The 18,821-nt window shown below is 42.0% G+C and overlaps 1 protein-coding gene across 1 annotated transcript in view; it reads right to left on the reverse strand.

The window, feature by feature from the left end:
* Positions 1-18,821, reverse strand: part of CSMD3 (CUB and Sushi multiple domains 3) — a 173,439-nt gene continuing 154,618 nt past the window's right edge. Inside the window, exons 18-23 of the mRNA XM_040354643.1 lie at positions 17,167-17,278; positions 15,156-15,335; positions 10,348-10,413; positions 5,980-6,138; positions 2,940-3,052; positions 1-129 (exon numbers count right to left, since the gene is read on the reverse strand). Of these exons, the coding sequence (XP_040210577.1) occupies positions 1-129; positions 2,940-3,052; positions 5,980-6,138; positions 10,348-10,413; positions 15,156-15,335; positions 17,167-17,278 (759 nt within the window). The remainder of the gene's footprint in view (positions 130-2,939; positions 3,053-5,979; positions 6,139-10,347; positions 10,414-15,155; positions 15,336-17,166; positions 17,279-18,821) is intronic.

Below are 18,821 nucleotides of genomic sequence, written 5' to 3' on the forward strand. Positions count from 1 at the left end.
CTAATGCCATAGTACTAAATTGAGACTTTTGAAATACTTGCCTATACTTCTCAGTCCAAATTGTCCATAATCTTTCCCATGAATGGAACCTTGAAAAACATATGTAGCTCCATCAGGCTCAGCTGATACCTGAAGAAAACAAAAAAAAAAAGATTGTATGGATTTTTGCATTTACATTTTGCATTGCATTTGGATTTACAGTATTTATGTAACAGAAGCAGATTACAGAAAATGCAACACTGGCTACTGAAAAGTATATTTAATAATGCTAAACCAGGGATCCACAAACTTTTCAAACAATGGGCCAGTTTACTGACCTTAAGATCCTATGTGGGCTATAGTGTGACATGTGGGAATACAAGGTGCCCTGGCATCAGTGGGAGAAACCAATGTCCCAAGTTTAGTGGTAAATAAGAGTAAATAATGACTTAACATCTGTGGTCAGTGGAGGGATGAACTGTGTCTTGAAATGTAATGTTCTTCTCTTTCCTTGTGCCTCCTTTTCCTATAAGAAACTGTGAACAGAACTACCCTGTTATTTCTGTTTCCTATGTTATCTCTTACTTCGATGTCTGCATTCAGCTCTGTGTTTTTTTGTAATTACTAGGTCAAGCAGAGCCTTATTTCTAGCTGGAGCTTCCACCAATTTACACATGAAATTGTCCTGCAAGACATCCAGGATATGACAAGCCTTAGGCCTCATACACACGATAGGATTGCCAGAGGACAACGGTCTGAAGGACTGTTTTCATCAGTCCAAACCGATCGTGTGTAGGCCCCATAGGTTATTTAACCTTCGGTCAAAAAAATTAGAACTTGCTTTAAAATTGAACCGATGGACGCCTAACCGATAGGTCAAAACCGATCGTTAGTATGCAAAAGCATTGGTTAAAAACCCGCGCATGCTCAGAATCAAGTCGATGCATGCTTGGAAGCATTGAACTTCATTTTTTTCAGCACGTTGTTGTGTTTTACGTCACCGCGTTCTGACACAATCGGTTTTTGAACTGATGGTGTGTACGGACGACAAGCCATCAGTCAGCTTAATCGGTTAACCGATGACAACGGTCCTTCAGACCGTTCTGATCGGATGGACTGATCGTGTGTACGAGGCTTTAGATGACTGAGCAGTTCTATCTGCCTTGTCAATATCTGGATAATGTAAGTCCCCCATGATAATAACTTTTCCCTGCCTCACCACCATTTCTATCTTAGAGAGGAGATCAGTCACCTAGGGGCCTGTTGCATACACCCACTACTAATTTCCCATATGTTTTTCCCCTTGAAATTCCAGCCACAAGGATTTCACCCCCTTTGTCCTGTTAGGATTCTACCTCCCTTGCCCTGTTAGAATTCCACCTCCCTTGCCCTTTTAGGATTCCACCTCCCTTGCCCCATTAGTAAGGCCATCCCTCATTTTCTCTGTCATAGTTACATAGTTATCTGGTTGAAAAAAGACACAAGTCCATTCAGTTCAACTAACACAGAAAAAAAAAACCACACTCAAATAGAAAACCTCCATATACACTATCTAATACGATTGATCCAGAGGAGGAAAAAACAAACAAAAAAGCACGATCCAAAATGACTTCCTGATCCCACAACAGGCTATTGGATATTCCATGGATGATCTTTACCTATAAATATTAGTATCCAATTATATTATGTGCATTTAGGGAAGAATCCAGGCCTTTCTTAAAACAAGCTACTAAGTTGGCCTGTCAAATCACGCTTGATGTACATGCACACCCCTTCCTCTCTTCTACCTACTCTCTCCCTCTGACACAGGGAATATCCATTGACAGTCCTAAGCCAGTAAGGTGAACTGTCAAACCAGGTTTCTGATACTCCAACAAAGTCAAAACCCTCTTCATGTTTTAGTAGTTCCAGTTCTGTAAATTTTTTCACCAAACTTCTAGCATTTGTGAACGTGCCTTTTAATTTTGCACTAGCAGTTATTATTTTTTCCTTGTGTGTTCCGAGACTGCAATAAGATTCTGTCTGCCTACATGCATTGGCCCTAGACACTGAGCTACATTACCAACACTGACCACAGTAGCACCCTCTGATCCTCCCTCCCTGCCTTGAATCGTTTCTTCTGATCCCTCCCCCTACCACCTAGTTTAAAAGTTACTCTTACTTTTTGGCAATTTTCTTTCGCAACAGAGCTGAACCCTATCTATTTACACTAAGTGCATCCTGTCCCTGATATAGAGCAAGTAACTGACCAAAAAGTCAGCCCAGTTCTCCAGAAACATAAAACCATTCTCCCTGCACCAATTCCTCAGCCATGTGTTAAGTTCCCTAATCGCTTGCTGCCTCTCTGGTGTGGCTCGAGGTACAGCAGTATTTCTGAGAATAAGAATAAATCAGGAGACATTGCTATGATGGAGACTTTTTTTTCTGTCTTTAAAGGGGTGTTCCTACTAAGATAAAAATATTAAAAGACAGAAGCTACAAATACTGCAGCTGCTGACTTTTAATAATTGGACACTCGCCTGTCCCAAGGTCCAGCGATGTGGGGGAACGAAGCCCCGCTCGTCTCCCCCTCCTCTCCGCAACGCCGGCATCAGAACTGTGGGCGCCCGGCTGTGGCTTCACAGCCGGGCACGCACTGTGCATGCACAAGCCGTGCTGCACACCGTGATTGGCCGAGCAATCATCTGGGACCTGTGACGTGTCCCAGATGATTGCTGAGAGGGAGGGGGGAGAGGTGACCTTCCTTCCGGCGCAGCGGTGCCCAGGGAGAAAGTGTGAGGTGAAACCCCCAAAAAAATTACATGCCAAATGTGGCATGTCAGGGGGTCACCTTCCCTTAAAGCGGAAGTTCCATTTTTGGGTGGAATTCTGCTTTAAATTGTGTAGACTTAAAGAGTTTCTTCCACAATCTCTTCTCCATCCTAGTATTATGAATATGTTATACACAGCATTATACTCACAAATCCATCCATTGCCCATTTCTCATCTTTCAATTTGCTCAGGGAGGTGTGAGAGGATGTTTTTACGGAATTGATGTGCAGTATCAATCGTGCTTCTTGGCTTTTGTAAACCCCTGAAATAAACAGATGATAAAATTAGACACTTACATTCAGTAATTATAAATGTATATGCATGTAATAGCACTCCAGGTTATTAAAATACCCTTATAACTCATTAGTGACTACATACTAGTCACTCCTAGAGCCCTTTTACTAACTACATTTCTATGTAATATTTATAGTTACTTCTTTCGGCCTTTAGTGTAAGGCAATTAAAGTATGACTCCAGGCAAAAATAAAAACCCTTTAGTGCAATTACATATCTATTAAAATTCATTAAAAATGCTTTTAAATACTAATAGAATAATATGTGTAGTCTGTCTTAATGTAAAATTTTCAGTTGCATTGTGAAGCTACATATAACTCCAATGCAATGTGAAAAAATGTCATCTTAATCCAAACACTGGGTCTGGACTGGGGAGATGTTTAGAAGCACTAAGATGAAGAAAAGCACACAGAAAGATCATCTCCAATGTGATGATTATTCTTAGTCCAACGATAATGGTGGAGGTGAAGGATGCTTAATGAGTTGTGTGATTTTATAGCTCATTGATAGTTGCTACTTTGTGAGTACCCACTTTGTACTAATTTTATTATTCAATAAATGTTTTTCGTTAATGCACTAGGTGCGTGCGCCTTCTATTGTGTTTTGTTTTTGTAATATCTATTGGATTACCCCATCTGAGGTGGGCAGTATCCACCTAGTCCCTGAATACCATTGTCCTTGCTGCTTTTTACCACAGAAGACCTCTTAGCACTGGAAGTGACGGCTTGCCCTTTCAGTCTGGTATGGATCTTAAATAGTGTCGGCCCCCCCCCCATATCCATACCAGACCATTATCCGAGCATGCAGCCCAGCAGGTCAGGAAAGGAAGGATATTGAGCGAATTTCCCCCTACTGAACCATATCAGGCAACATACCCTAACCATGTTGGGGGTACTTTGGGAAGGGGTCTCTTCCCACTCACCCCAAAGCACCTTGTACCTATTTTGATGGGGACAATGGCCTCTTCCCCACATCCCGGGGCTGTGGTTGTGGCGGTCTGCAGGCAGGGGTTTTAACCACTTCAATACAGGGCATTTTCACCCTCTTCCTGACCCGACCAATTTTTAGTTTTCAGCGCTGTTACATTTTGAATGAAAATTGCACGGTCATGCAACACTGTACCCAAATGACATCTTTATGGGGTTTTTTTCCCCACAAATAGAGCTTTCTTTTGGTGGTATTTGATCACCTCTGCATTTTATTTTTATAAACAAAAGAGAGCGACAATTTTGAAAAAAACGATTTTTTTTAACTTTTTTGATTTAATAAATATCACAGTTTAATAAAAAATACTTTTTTTTCTTCAGTTTACGTTGCCCTTTAAGTGCCCAGCCATGGGTCGCACCTGCGGGACCCGCAGACCTGATCGCCGCAGGTGTTCCGGCGATCGGGTCACAGGAGCTGAAGAACGGGGAGAGGTGAGTGTAAACAAACCTTCCCCATTCTTCTTTGTGGCTTGTCACTGATAGTCTGTTCCCTGCTATAGGGAACAACGATCACTTGACATCACACGTCAAGCCACGCCCCCTACAGTAAGAATCACTCTCTTAGGACACACTTAACCCCTTAGAGCCCCCTAGTGGTTAACCCCTTCACTACCATTGTCGTTTTCAAAATTATCAGTGCATTTTTATATGACTTTTCGCTGTGAAAATGACAATGGTCCCAAAAATGTGTCAAAAGTGTCTGATGTCGCAGTCATGAAAAAAATTGCTAATCGCCGCCATTACTAGTAAAAATAAATATTAATAAAATGTCATAAACTATCCCCTATTTTGTAAACGCTATAACTTTTGCGCAAACCAATCAATAAATGCTTATTGCGATTTTTTTTTACCAAAAATATGTAGAAGAATACGTATCGGCCTAAACTGAGGAAAAAAAACGTTTTTTTATATATTTTTGGGGGATATTTATTATAGCAATAAGTAAAAAATATTCCATTATTTTCAAAATTTTCGCTCTATTTTTGTTTATAGCGCAAACAAATTAAAACGGTAGAGGTAATCAAATACCACCAAAATAAAGCTCTATTTGTGGGAAAAAAAGAACGCCAATTTTGTCTGGAAGACACGTCGCACGACTGGGCAATTGTCAGTTAAAGCGACGCAGTGCCGAATCGTATCAGTGCGAAACGTCAGCTGTGTATCCCGTTTTCACCTTTTGCTGTGGATTGTAGTGTATTCCATTTTACCATTAGATGACAATTCAGGAATCTTTTCCTGGAGTGCAGCTGTTCAAATATTTTCTTTTTTGTTTTCTGACAATTTTGTTTAGGAGCCATGTCGCACGACCACGCAATTGTCAATTAAACCCACACAGTGCCGAATCGCAAAAAGGGGCCAGGTCTTTTACCTGCATAATGGTCCGGATCTTAAACAAGTGACTGAAAAGGGATGCTTTGCCATATTCTCTGCTTTATAAATAATCCCTTTAGAGTTAAAAATTGTGAACAACTTAACTAGCCTTTAGGAACTTTTTTTTATTTCTGAGGGTTCAACCCTGCTTGCAAATTCAGGGCTGATAATAAAAAGTAATTCATAAATGTCACTGAACAGCTAGCTATTTTGTCCTTAATATTTAAAAATGAACCAATTTCAGTGAAGTAAATGATTTTAGATCAGATATGGAAAAAAAAAATCACTCGCAAAGTTTCATTGACTCTTTTTATAAGTTATAAAACTTTGCCGGAAAATGTCACCAGCGCTTAGAGAATGAATATGCAGAGATAGCATTTTGAATCCTAAGGAGCAACACTTTTTTTATCTTTCATATGGCATGGACTATATAATTAGGAAGCAATTCAGACAGCAATAGCATAGAGACTGGAGAACAAAGTGACACGGTATTACGCATTACTTTTTTGTTAAGCATTACTGGAACAGCGGTAATTACCTGAAAGAAGAAACTCGGTGTTGCTGTTGATAAGTGTTGCGTTTACCCTTCCTGTTGATACATTGTAGTTGTTTACTGTCAAATTCATTGGCTGATTCTTTCCCTTCAAGTTGTAAAAGCCTTTCCATACATAATTACGTGAAAAGACATCATCTGGAACTGGAAATTGAGAATGTTAGAGCTCAATGTGAGAGCCAGCAAATCTGTAATTTTTCTGTATCTCCTATTAAACAATCCAAGTCAAACAATACTGCTCCAAAGACTAAGCTTGGTGCGGTTATTGGCAAATGGTAAAAACACAAAATAACTGTCAATCTCCCTGAGTCTGCGGCGCCATGCAAGATCTCACCTCGTGGAGTTTCAATGATCATGAGAACGGTGAGGAACCACCCCTGAACTACACGGGAGAATCTTGTGTGATCTCAAGGCAGCTGGTAACATAGTCACCAAGATAACCATTGGTAACACATTAACCTGTAAAGGACTGAAATCATGTAGAGCTTGCAAGGTCCCCCTACTCAAGAAAGCACATGTACAGGCCCGTTTGAAGTTTTCTAATGATAGCGCTACAAATGCGAACTAAATCGCCTCAAGGTGCTTTTGCATCCAGTGTCGTCCTGATCCTTCAAAAGGGGTGGGTCTTAAATTTTTTCCTGAAGGCCCAATGGTTTTCTTCCACGCGGATGTTTGTGGGTAGAGCGTTCCATAGCCGTGGTCCTTGGACTGCTAATGAACATCTAAATGATTCAGAGGAGAACTGGGTGAAAGACTCAACTTGCCGTGTTTGGAGGAGGAGGAATGCTGCCTATGACCCCAGGAACAACCTCCCCACTGTCAAACATGGAAGCGGAAACATTATGCTTTGGGGGGGGGGGGGTTCTGCTAAAAGGACAGGACAACTTCACTGAGTCAAACGGACAATGGACAGGGCCATGTATTGGCAAATCTTGGGTGAGAACCTTCTTTCCTCAGCCAGGGCATTGAAAATGGGTAGTGAATGGGTGACAATGACCTAAAACACACAGCCAAGGCAAAAAAGGAGTGACTCAAGAAGAAGCACGTTAAGGTCCTAGTGTGGACTATTATAGTACAGATGTTACTAGTGCAAATGGGAAAAAACTTGTTAACTCTGTATTGAGTGGTTTGCTGCAATCAAAAAAAGGGTGTAACTCACTCAGTGGTGGTTTACCCAAAATAAAATTAGCGAAAAATATGGATTGCGATACCGTGAATGTTTAATCCTGTGTAATATACACCGCAAATAAGTGACAATCCACTAGGAAAGAAAAACATTTTTGTATGTGTTCTTCTAAAAAAACTACTTATGTGTATATAGAATGCACATCATTACGTGCGTGTGTTGATATATCCAAAATCAAACTCACTAAATGACATGCTTTACCCCCTACCAAGTGTTCAAAACTTTAAAACAAAAAGCGTAAACGACAAACAGGTGTATATTTTAGTATCACCAGACTATAATTGATATGGTGAGAAAGATATAAGCTCTGTGAGCTTTTATAGAGAAAGAGACGCAGCACCTAAACATCCAAGATACCTAACAACTGTGGTGATATAAAATAGGAGTGGTTATCCTGGGAATGAACCAAAGGCATTCATTGAATGGGATCTGGTGAGTGGCCATTTTTTACGGTGATGGGAAGATCAGTGGTGAAATCATGTGGCATTTGAATATTTCACAGAAGGAATATTGATTAAGAGCACCTGGTTACCAGATTGGGACTTTTCTTTCTTCAGTAAAGGGAAGAGATTCCACGTAGGAACCCTCTTTCATGCATATATTTATATTTTTCTCACCATATCAATTATGGTCTGGTGATACTAAAATATACACCTGTTTGTCGTTTACGCTTTTTGTTTTAAAGTTTTGAACACTTGGTAGGGGGTAAAGCATGTCATTTAGTGAGTTTGATTTTGGATATATCAACACACGCTCCTAGTGTGGACTAGTCCAGACTTTAATCCCATAGAAAATATGGCCCAGATTCACAAAGGAGATACGACGGCGTATCTCCAGATACGCCGTTGTATCTCTGAGTTGTGCCGTCGTATCTATGCGCCTGATTCTTAGAATCAGTTACGCATAGATTTCTATTAGATCCAACCGGCGTAAGTCTCTTACGCCGTCGGATCGTAACTGCATATTTACGCTGGCTGCTAGGGGCATGTACGCTGATTTACGCCTAGTAATATGTAAATCAGATAGATATGCGAATTCACGAACGTAAGCCCGGCCGACGCACTACAGATACGCAGTTTACGTTAGGCTTTTCCCGGCGTAAAGTTACCCCTGCTATATGGTGGCATACATGCGGCGTACCAATGTTAAGTATGGATGTCGTTCCCGCGTCAAATTATTAATATTTTACGTTGTTTGCGTAAGTCGCCAGTGAATGGGGATGGACGTAATTTACGTTCACGTCAAAACCAATACTTCATTGCGGCGTATTTGGAGCAATGCACACTGGGATATGTCCACGGACGGCGCATGCGCCGTCCATGAAAAACGTCAATCACGTCGGGTCATGGTTATTTTACATAACACACGCCCCCCTGTTCCAAATTTGAATTAGGCGGGCTTACGCCGGCCTATTTACGCTACGCCGCCGCAACTTACATAGCAAGTGCTTTGAGAATACAGCACTTGCACGTCTAAGTTGCGGAGGTGTAACGTAAATCGGATACGTTACGCCCGCGCAAAGATACGTGGATCTAGGAGAATCTGGCCCTATGTGTTTTGCCACCAGGTACTAAGTCATGTTTTGTAAAGGGGTCAAATACTTATTTCACTCATTAAAATGCAAATCAATATATAACTTTTTTGTTATTCTGTCTCCCACTGTTAAAGTAAACCTACTCTTAAAAATATAGACTAATAATTTCTTTGTCAGTACAAAATCAGCAGGAGATCAAACACTTTTTTCCCTCACTGTAACTAACTTCCAGATAAGAAACAACAGAAGTGGCAAATGCTTCACAACGACACCACATGAATTTAAGTATTGCAACCATTTGTATAAATACAGCACACTTGTATATACAATGGCCAGCCACTTACTAACATATACACATAACACAATGTTACATATTCGAGATATATGTGTAATAAAACAGAAAGTTAATTGTGTTTCAGTCTTTTAAACATAACGGGTTTCATTATTTTTACATTTCCGACAATGGGGATGTTGAATTATGAGCTAATCAATTAGGCCTTTTTGTGAGTAATTAACCTGATCTCTTGTGGAAAAATCTTTTTCACATTTCATGGTGTGTTAGACTTACAGCTTTGCACATGATTTAGTGAATCGTTAGAGAGAGGGAATGGAATTACCTTCCTAAGCTTCCGGAAAGGGTTATGGTTAATGAAATTTCAAATCTCATATTAAAGGGGTTTACTAATTTCAAAAAGAAGCAGGAAAATGTCTGATTATCTCTATGTGGCATCTCAGAAAAACAGCTCTGAGGATTTTGCTGATGGCCCTTATTACCGCTGTTTGTAGCAACATAGTGGCAAGTACCATTTTGCCAAAAAAGCAGCTTTTGGGTATTTGGCGACATGCTTTTGTTTGGTTAAGGTGGATTTTGCAGGGGAATGAAAAACCCACTTGAAGCAGATGAAATGTAGGTTAGAAGGAGGTTGACTGCAGGTCAAATACTCCTTTCTCTATCTGCCACGTAGAGAGAATCCTGACTCTCCCATAGTCCAAGAGAGGGGGCGAGCACGACACTCCACACCAGGGAGAAAGCCTTTGCATTACTGTGTGGAGTTACAGACAGAAGAACCGGAAGTGAGGATTTCTCAGAAGAAATAATGACATTTAAAAGCAAAATGGACGGATGAGGTAAGTGAAGGAGGACTGCACTAAGGTAAAGGAAGCTATTTAGGAAAAAAAATGTACCTGTACAACCCCTTTAAAGTGTTTGTTACCCTAAAAACAATAGATCCTGTTCCATTAAAGCATGTTATACAGCACAGTGCTTGTGCTGTTTCATTTGGCCCCTGTATAACCTAAAATACCTGTCTTATTAGTGCTGGTTCTGCCCTCCCTTCTCTAAACTGACCACATGTTAATTATGGCTGCGGAACCTTGACACAGTGGTCAGTGATTTTGATTCATTGTCTGCAGACAACTCATAAGTGAGCTAGCCCACAATGGGAAAAAAAAGGAACAAGGAATGATGTAGACCCTCTAAATCGGTTTGACCTATGTGTATAGTACCATTCTTCCAACTGCCTTGAAAACAATAGAGGAAACCAGCAGGTATACTAATACTAAACTATGTAACCGTACACAATTCTATGGAGCAGTGACATAGGATTAATAAATAAGACAATTTGTTGCTTACCATTTAACTTTGGACTTGGAGTTCCCATAACCGGTTTGGTTTTATTTTCAAATGGTTTAGAACCAGCTGCAAATAAACATGTGATTGATGGTTAAATATGTTATTATCTTTTTAGGTTTTAACATTATTATCATTATTTAACCCCTTCCTTACCAAGCCATAATAATACGACTCCGGCAGGAACCCTCCCTCCCTTCGGGTGGATGTCATATGAAGTCTTTTCTTCCCGGCCATCCATATCGCGCGTGCCCGCGGCACCACTCGTGACCCGGTGCGTGTGCCCGGTGGCCGCGATGTCCGCCGGGCGCCTGCGATTGCCGGCGATCACGGCAGGAGTGTGGATCTGTGTAAATAGACAGAGCCACCTCCTGTCAGGCCCCGTACACACGACCGAGGAACTCGACGTGCCAAACACATCGAGTTCCTTGTCGAGTTCAGTGTGAAAGCCCCCGAGGAGCTCGGCGGGCCGACTTTCCTCATTGAACAACGAGGAAATAGAGAACATGTTCTCTTTTCGGCCCGACGAGTTCCTCGACGGGTTCCTCGCTGAAAAGTGTACACACGACCGAGTTTCTCGCCAGAATCCAGCTCCGACCGAGTTTCTGGCTGAATTCTGCCGAGAAACTCGGTCGTGTGTACGGGGCCTCAGAGGTGAGGAGACCAATGTGTGTTCCCAGCACAGAGGAACACACATCGGTCTCCTCCCCTTGTGAGTCCCCCTCCCCCTACAGTAAGAATCACTCCCAGGGAACATATTAACCCCTTCAGCGCCCCCTAGTGTTAAACCCTTCCTTGCCAGTCACATTTACACAGTGTAGTTTTATAGCATTAATCGCTGTATAAATGTGAATGGTCCCAAAAACGTGTCAAAAGTGTCCGATGTGTCCGCCGTAATGTCACGCTCACATTAAAAATCGCAGATCGCCGCCATTACTAGTAAAAAAAAAATGCCATAAATCTATCCCCTCTTTTGTAGACACTAAAACTTTTGCGCAAACCAATCAATAAACACTTATTGCGTTTTTTTAGCAAAAATATGTAGAAGAATACGTATCGGTCTAAACTGAGGGAAAAAAAAAGTTTTTTAAAAAAAAAAATGTGATATTTATTAAATTTAAAAAGTAAAAAATATTGTGTTTTATTCAAAATTGTCGCTCTTCTTTTGTTTTATAGCGCAAAAAATAAAAACTGCAGAGATGATCAAATATCACCAAACTAAAGCTCTTTTTGTGGGGGAAAAACATAAAGATTTCATTTAGGTACAGTGTTGTATGACCGCGCAATTGTCATTCAAAGTGCAACGGCACGGGAAACTAAAAATTGGTCTGGGCAAGAAGGGGGTAAAAATGCCCTGTATGGAAGTGGTTCAGAAGGAGTGGTTTATGAATGCTGCTCTGTATTGGGACAGGTCAAATAATTATTCAAAATGGGCGCACTCAAGTGGGTATATAATGTAAGTAATATTATTCTGAATGCTGACAGACTTTGCAGAATAGGCCTTCTTTGAAGAAATCTGTGGCAGCAAGGATCTCACAAAAACCAATACTTTAAAGATTAAGGTCATATGTACTTACTGAGTTTTCAAAAAAGATGCTCTCAAAGTGCCTTCCTTGTTATCAGACAAGAATTTGGATAGTGCAAGTATTGGCTATCCAAATTCTCAGTGCTCATTTACAAATATACCCAATATGATAATCATAAATTGATCTTCAAGGCGGTACCCAATGTCTACTGAGGTCTACACCCACTTAATTGCTTAAAAAAGATTATAGCACTCAGGTGTTTAATCTCTTGACGACCGTGCCATAGCCGAAAGACGGCTACAGCGCGGTCAAGTTATTCTGGGAGGACGTCCATGGACGTCCTCCCGTGCTCACGCTTCTTGCGCGCCCCCTGGCACGTGCTCGCAAAATTGTCCATGCTCGCCGGGTTCACGGAACCTGGCACAACACGGATCACGGTAAAGGGCCAATGATAGCCCCCTTTAACATGTGATCGATCCGTCAAATGACAGAGCGATCACTAGTAAACAAACCGGCATCATGTGATGACGCCGGTTTCCTATCTCCCCTCTGTGTACCGATCGGTACATTGCAAGAGGAGAGGGGAGAGAGCAGGTGGCAGCAGAGCTGCTCTGTGACAATTGAAGTCACAGAGACAGCCATCCCTGCCAATACCCTGCCCATACTCTGCCATCCCTGCCAATACTCTGCCCATACTCTGCAATACAATACCCTGCCATACCCTGCCCATACTCTGCAATACAATACCCTGCCATACCCTGCCCATACTCTGCCATCCTTGCCCATACTCTGCCATCCCTGCCCATACTCTGCAATACCCTGCAATACCCTGCAATACGCTGCAATACTCCGCAATACCCTGCAATACTCCACACTACCCCGCAATACTCTGCAATACTTCACAATACTCCGCAATACCCCGCAATACTCTGAGATACTTCGTAATACCCAGCGATAATCTGCAATACTCCATCATACCCTGCAATACTCTGCAATACTCCACGATACCCTGCAATACTCTGCAATACCCTGCAATACTCTGCAATACCTTGCAATACCCTGCAATACTCCGCAATACCCCGCAATACTCTGCAATACTCCATCATACCCTGCAATACTCTGCAATACTCTGCAATACCCTGCAATACTCTGCAATACCCTGCAATACTCCGCCATACCCAGCCATACTCAGGCATGCCCAAAGCCATAACTTTGTGTTAAAAAAAAAAGCATTTTTACCACTTCCCACCCGCTGGCCATCATATGATGTCCTTGACTTTGTGCGGGGATATCTGAATGTTGCCTGCAGTTACAGGCATCATTCAGATATTGGCTTTTTCAGCCGACGATTCCCTACACCATAAGAATTATCATAGCGGCTGTTTTCCTGCTTGATCGTTCTTACGGGAGGCGAGAGGGGACGCCCCCCCCTTCCGCTGCCCTCTGGTGCTTCTACCAACTCACCCCTACGATCGAAGCCAGGATAATTTTATTTTTTTTATTTCAGGCTTCCTAGCCTAGAGGTGAGATGTGGGGTCTTATTGACCCCATATCTCACTGTAAAGAGGACCTGTCATGCCATATTCCTATTACAAGGGATGTTTACATTCCTTGTAATCGGAATAAAAGTGATAAAAAAAAATATTTTTGGGGAAAAAAGTGTCAAACTAAAATAGATAAAGTAAAATAAACAGTACATTTTTTTTAAAGTGCCCCTGTCCCCCTGTGCTTGCATGCAGAAGCAAACGCATACGTAAGTCCCGCCCACATATGAAAACGTGTTATTTTGAATGCCACAGTTCTTTTGAATGGCAAGAACGCAGTGACATCATTGCGTACGACGAGCTTGCACTCGTCACATTCAATGCCGTCGCCGCCATCTTGCTGCACCCTACCTATGCCTAGGAAGCTACCGTGCATGCGTCAAAGTCATTTCGAGCATGCGCGGGTTTCCACGGCGACAGGTAAGTATTCACACTCTCGGGTTTCTCGGCAGGAAAACTGCCGAGAATATCACGACGAGAAAATAGAGAACATGTTCTCTATTTTTCACATCTAGATTCTGGGCAGTTTTCTTGTTGAGAAACCTGAAAGCCTCGTACACACGCTCAGTATACTCGGCAAGAAAGCTCTGCCAGCAGGTTTCTTGCTGGTTCTTGTCGAGTAAACCGAGCTACAATATCTTTGTTTTTTGGATTTAGATACATTTTAAAGGAGTACTCCAATAAAGCGGAGGTTCACCCAAAAGTGAACCTCCGCTTTTCGGAACCCTCCCCCCCCCTCCAGTGTCACATTTGACACCTGTCAGGGGGGTGAAAATACCTATATAAAACAGGTATTTGCACCACTTCCGTGTATAGACTCCCGCGGGAGTCCGGCCCCTCCGCATCACCCCCAGTGTACTCTGGGAAACACTTGGCTCCCAGAACACAACGGGAACCATTGGGAACTGCACAGCGCGACTCCCGCATGCGCAGTAGAGAACCGGGCAGTGAAGCCGCAGCGCTTCACTTCCTGATTCCCTTACAGGGGATGGCGGTGGTGGAAGATGAGAGCCGAGCTACCGCTCGGCTTCGGAGCGCTACTTGGACAGGTAAGTGTTCGTTTTTTTAAAAGTCAGCAGCTGCTGTATTTTTAGCTGCTGACTTTTTAAAAAAAAAACAGGTAAACCCCCGCTTTAAATACATACGACAAGGAAATTGAGAAGCCCCCAAAGACTTACACTGCAATGACTAATTCAATAATAAAAAAAAGCAAGGACAGGAAGCAGAGACCGCACGGTCTGAAACCATTGAGCTAAAGCTTCTGCTGTCATCCAGGAACAGATTTCAAACATCCCTATCTTGTAAAGAACAACCCAGAGGTTAGAGCAATTAACACATTTCATTGTCCTCTTTCTGTTCTTAGGCATTTACTGGAGTTCTTTACCATTATAATAGCAATTGCAACTTAAATATGATTACGGAAAAAAGGCGCCTTAAATTCATTATGTACTGAGCTGCAAAGTTACATAAGAAAGTGACACTTTTACATTCTGATGTATGTGTGTTTGTAATAATTACGTTTAATGTAAAATATAAATATAAATATTTATATAAATATAAATAAAAAAAAGATCCAATTACCAAATATAATAAAATAACATGATTACATAAAGCATTCTTCGGTATTCCTCTCTAAAGGAAAAATGTAGAAATATAAAAAAAAAAAAAAATCCTTGTAGTTCTTTTTTTTCTACCAAGCAGGAATAATTCAAATTTCCGGAGACAAGTAAAATTACATTACCTGTGCAAACGGGAACTTTTCCGCTCCATGTGTTATCTGGCTGGCATATTCTGTGCTCGGTGCCTCCTGAGAGAAGATATCCTGGCTGGCAAGTGTAAATTAATGTATAACCCAGTGACGGAAGATCTATTCCAACCACATTTGAATGTAATGGAGACTCTGGCTGCTTGCAGCTGTGGGCTGTAAGACAAAAAAATAGCAACTGATAGAGCATGAAAACTCATTACTATCATTTATGAATGATGCACCAATAGGGCTGTACCAGCTGGAAAATAATTCTATTATTGACATACAACATGTAATTCAACTACGAGATGATACATTTTATTGTTATGTGTAGGTGCCTTTTTTATTAGAAGTGTATTTCCACCATGCGTAGGTTTTCAGAAATACATTTTGCATTAACACATATTTGAAGTGGTTGTAAAACTCAAGAGCTTAAGAGTACTAAGTGTAATTTCTGTCTGCTGCTTTGTTCCTCTTCTATCAGCATGAGTCACTTCTGAAAATGTTTCCTGACACCAAGAGAAGAATGGTTATTGGTGAGACAGAGGAGGAACAGCCAGCACACAGCCTGTGGCCCCGTACACACGGCCGAGGAACTCGACGTGCCAAACACATCGAGTTCCTCGGCGTGTTCAGTCCTGGAGCCGCCGAGGAGCTCGGCGGGCCGAGTTCTCCCATAGAACATAGAGGAAATAGAGAACATGTTCTCTATTTCCTCGCCGAGGTCCTCGTCGGCTTCCTCGGCCGAAAGTGTACACACGGCCGGGTTTCTCGGCAGAATTCAGCTCTGAACCGAGTTTCTGGCTGAATTCTGCCGAGAAACTCGGTCGTGTGTACGGGGCCTGTGACTGACAGCATCAACTCTGTTTCCATGTGGTGAAGGGGGGGTGTCCCTTCCCTCAAGTCAGCTTCAATTTCAGCTGTCCACCCCCTGCTTTCTGAAAGCTCAGACAAGCTTTACAAATTCTGGACTTTGGAAGAGACGTCTGCAGATTAAAAGGTATAACTTATGTAGGAAAATTTGTGTCATCACCTGAGGCCAGTCACTTCACTGGTATATGTAGGTGTTTACAATTACAACCACTTTAATACATATCACACTAATTATTTTATTTTTATTTTTATGAAGGGGGAGAGTTGTTCTTCTATAAAAGCATGATATCACAGGTGAATGAATGAATGAATGAATGAAAAACTTATATGAATCGCTTCTGGGCGCATTTTTATAGGTCATGGAATGGTAAACAAATTAATAATGAATAGTGCAGGTAAATGAATGGGTTTATAAGTAAATCCTAGTATTTCCTGTAATTAGGGATGAGCCGAACACCCCGCGGTTCGATTTGCAGCAGAACATGCGAACAGGCAAAACATTTGTTCGAACAGCAAACACCATTAAAGTCTATGGGGCATGAAAAATCAAAAGTGCTAATATGCAAGTTATTTGTCATAAAAAGTGTTTGGGGACCCAGGTCCTTCCCCAGGGGACATGTATCAATGCAAAAAACGTTTTAAAAACAGTTTTTTTTCGGGAGCAGTGATTTTAATAATGCTTAAAGTCAAACAATGAAAGTGAAAAATTCCTTTAAATTTCGTACCTTGGGGGTGTCTATAGTATGCCTGTAAAGTAGTGCATGTTTCCCGTGCCTAGAAAAGTCCCTGCACAAAATGACATTTCTAAAGGAAAAAAAGTAATTTGAAACTACTCGCGGCTATTAATGAATTGTCGGGTCCCGGCAATACAGATAAAAGTCATTGAAAAAAATAGCATGGGTCACAGAGAGGGGGGTCGGGGGGTGGAGTCAAGAGCTGGCACATGTTACATGTTCCACCCTAAATACAGATGGAACATGTGACATGTTCCAAAGGTGAACTTATTCTTTAATTTATCTTAGTAAACCAGGTTCAGAGTTTTAGAATGTACAAACATAACAGGCTTATGTGTATGTAAAGAGGAAGTGCATATGTGACCATACAACACAATTACAAATATTATGAAACTTACGAATGCACTCAGTGGGCATGCCGCTCCAGGTGAGATCAGGAAGACATGTACGGCTGGTGGATCCATGCAATAGGTAGCCTTTCTTGCAAGAGAACTGAACAACTCTTCCCACCTTATTAATAATGAAAAACAAGAGCACACAAATAAAGAGATTTTATATTGATTTTTTTTTTTGTACTATGTTCAGTACTACAAAAATAAAAAAAGATATATATATATTATTGTGGTCAAGTGAATTACTGGATCACTGGATTACGCTCAGATCAACAAACAATTTTCTTTACTTTCAGCAGGGGCACCACATGCAGGGAACCGGACGCATGGATTGCAATGTTTTTTTTAATAAGGCTCTAATTGTCTTCAAAATCGGTGGGCTTGGGGCACAGAGCACTGCGCCCTGAGCCCACCCTGTAATGTGTTCCTGTTTCTCTTATCGGTCAATCAGAGTCCGAAGTCCCGATTGGTCGGGAAGAGAAGCAACGGCCGTGCCACGGAGGAGACGAAGGGGGGAAGCAGTCGCTGCAGCTGTGACCTGCATGGGGCAAGATGGCAGACGGGGGGCTGGGGGCCAAAGGGCGAGCGAGCTGGTGACCAGGTGGGTTAAGGGATGGGGGGATGGTGTGTGCTGGTGGGCTCGAGCAACGGGGGGAGGATTAGTGTGGGGATGTGGGCTGGCGGGCTAGAGCGACGGGGGAGGATCTGTCTGCCACCCCCCTGAACGATGGAGCACCAGTCGCCTCTGACTTGCGGCATTTATAAAGAGATAAAACATGGGGATGTTCATATACTGTATTACAGGGATGTACTAAGTATTTTATTTATAGCCCTCTCCTCTTTTGACGGTGCCTGATTACTATCTCTGCTGACCCAGCTCCTCTGCCCTGACATCACCTCCTTATATAACCTTTTATGTAGCAGCTGGGGATGAGTAAAAGCGAGTGACAAACTACTGGGCTACTTGCTCACATCCAAGATGGTGGCATCCAACAGCACTTTCAGGGCTTTTAGATATCTACACAATATAGGCTTTCTCAGGTAAATGGCATGCCTAAAATACAATAAATGCATATATAATCTTAGGGGGAAATTGTTGTTGAAAAAAATGGTCTGGTGACAGAATCTCTTTAACCACTTTTCAACTGCTGCATGCTGATATACGTCGGGAGAATGGCAGCGGTAGGCAAATGGACATACCTGTATGTCCCCTTTAAAAAGCTTGATGTTCGTCGGCGTCAGCCCGCGATCATCTGACAGAGCTGCAGAACAGGGGGGTGCCTGTGTAAACCATGCATTTCCCTGTTCTGCCTTGTGACAGGACACTGATATACTGCTCCCTGTCATCGGGAGCAGTGATCAGTGTCACAGGTAGCCCAGCCCCCACACAGTTAGAATCACTGCCTAGGACACACTTAACCCCTTCCTCGCCCCCTAGTGGTTAACACCATACCCTGCAAGTGTCATTTACACAGTAATCAGTGCATTTTTATAGCGCTGATCGCAGTATAAATGACAATGGTCCCGAAATAGCGTCAAAAGTGTCCGATGTGTCCGCCATAATGTTGCAGTCACAATAAAAATCGCAGATGGCTGCCATAACTAGTAAAAAACTTTTGCGAAAACCAATCTATATACGCTTATTGCGATTTTTTTACCAA

This window comes from Rana temporaria, chromosome 5, assembly GCF_905171775.1.
Source record: "Rana temporaria chromosome 5, aRanTem1.1, whole genome shotgun sequence".
NCBI classification, from domain to species: domain Eukaryota; kingdom Metazoa; phylum Chordata; class Amphibia; order Anura; family Ranidae; genus Rana; species Rana temporaria.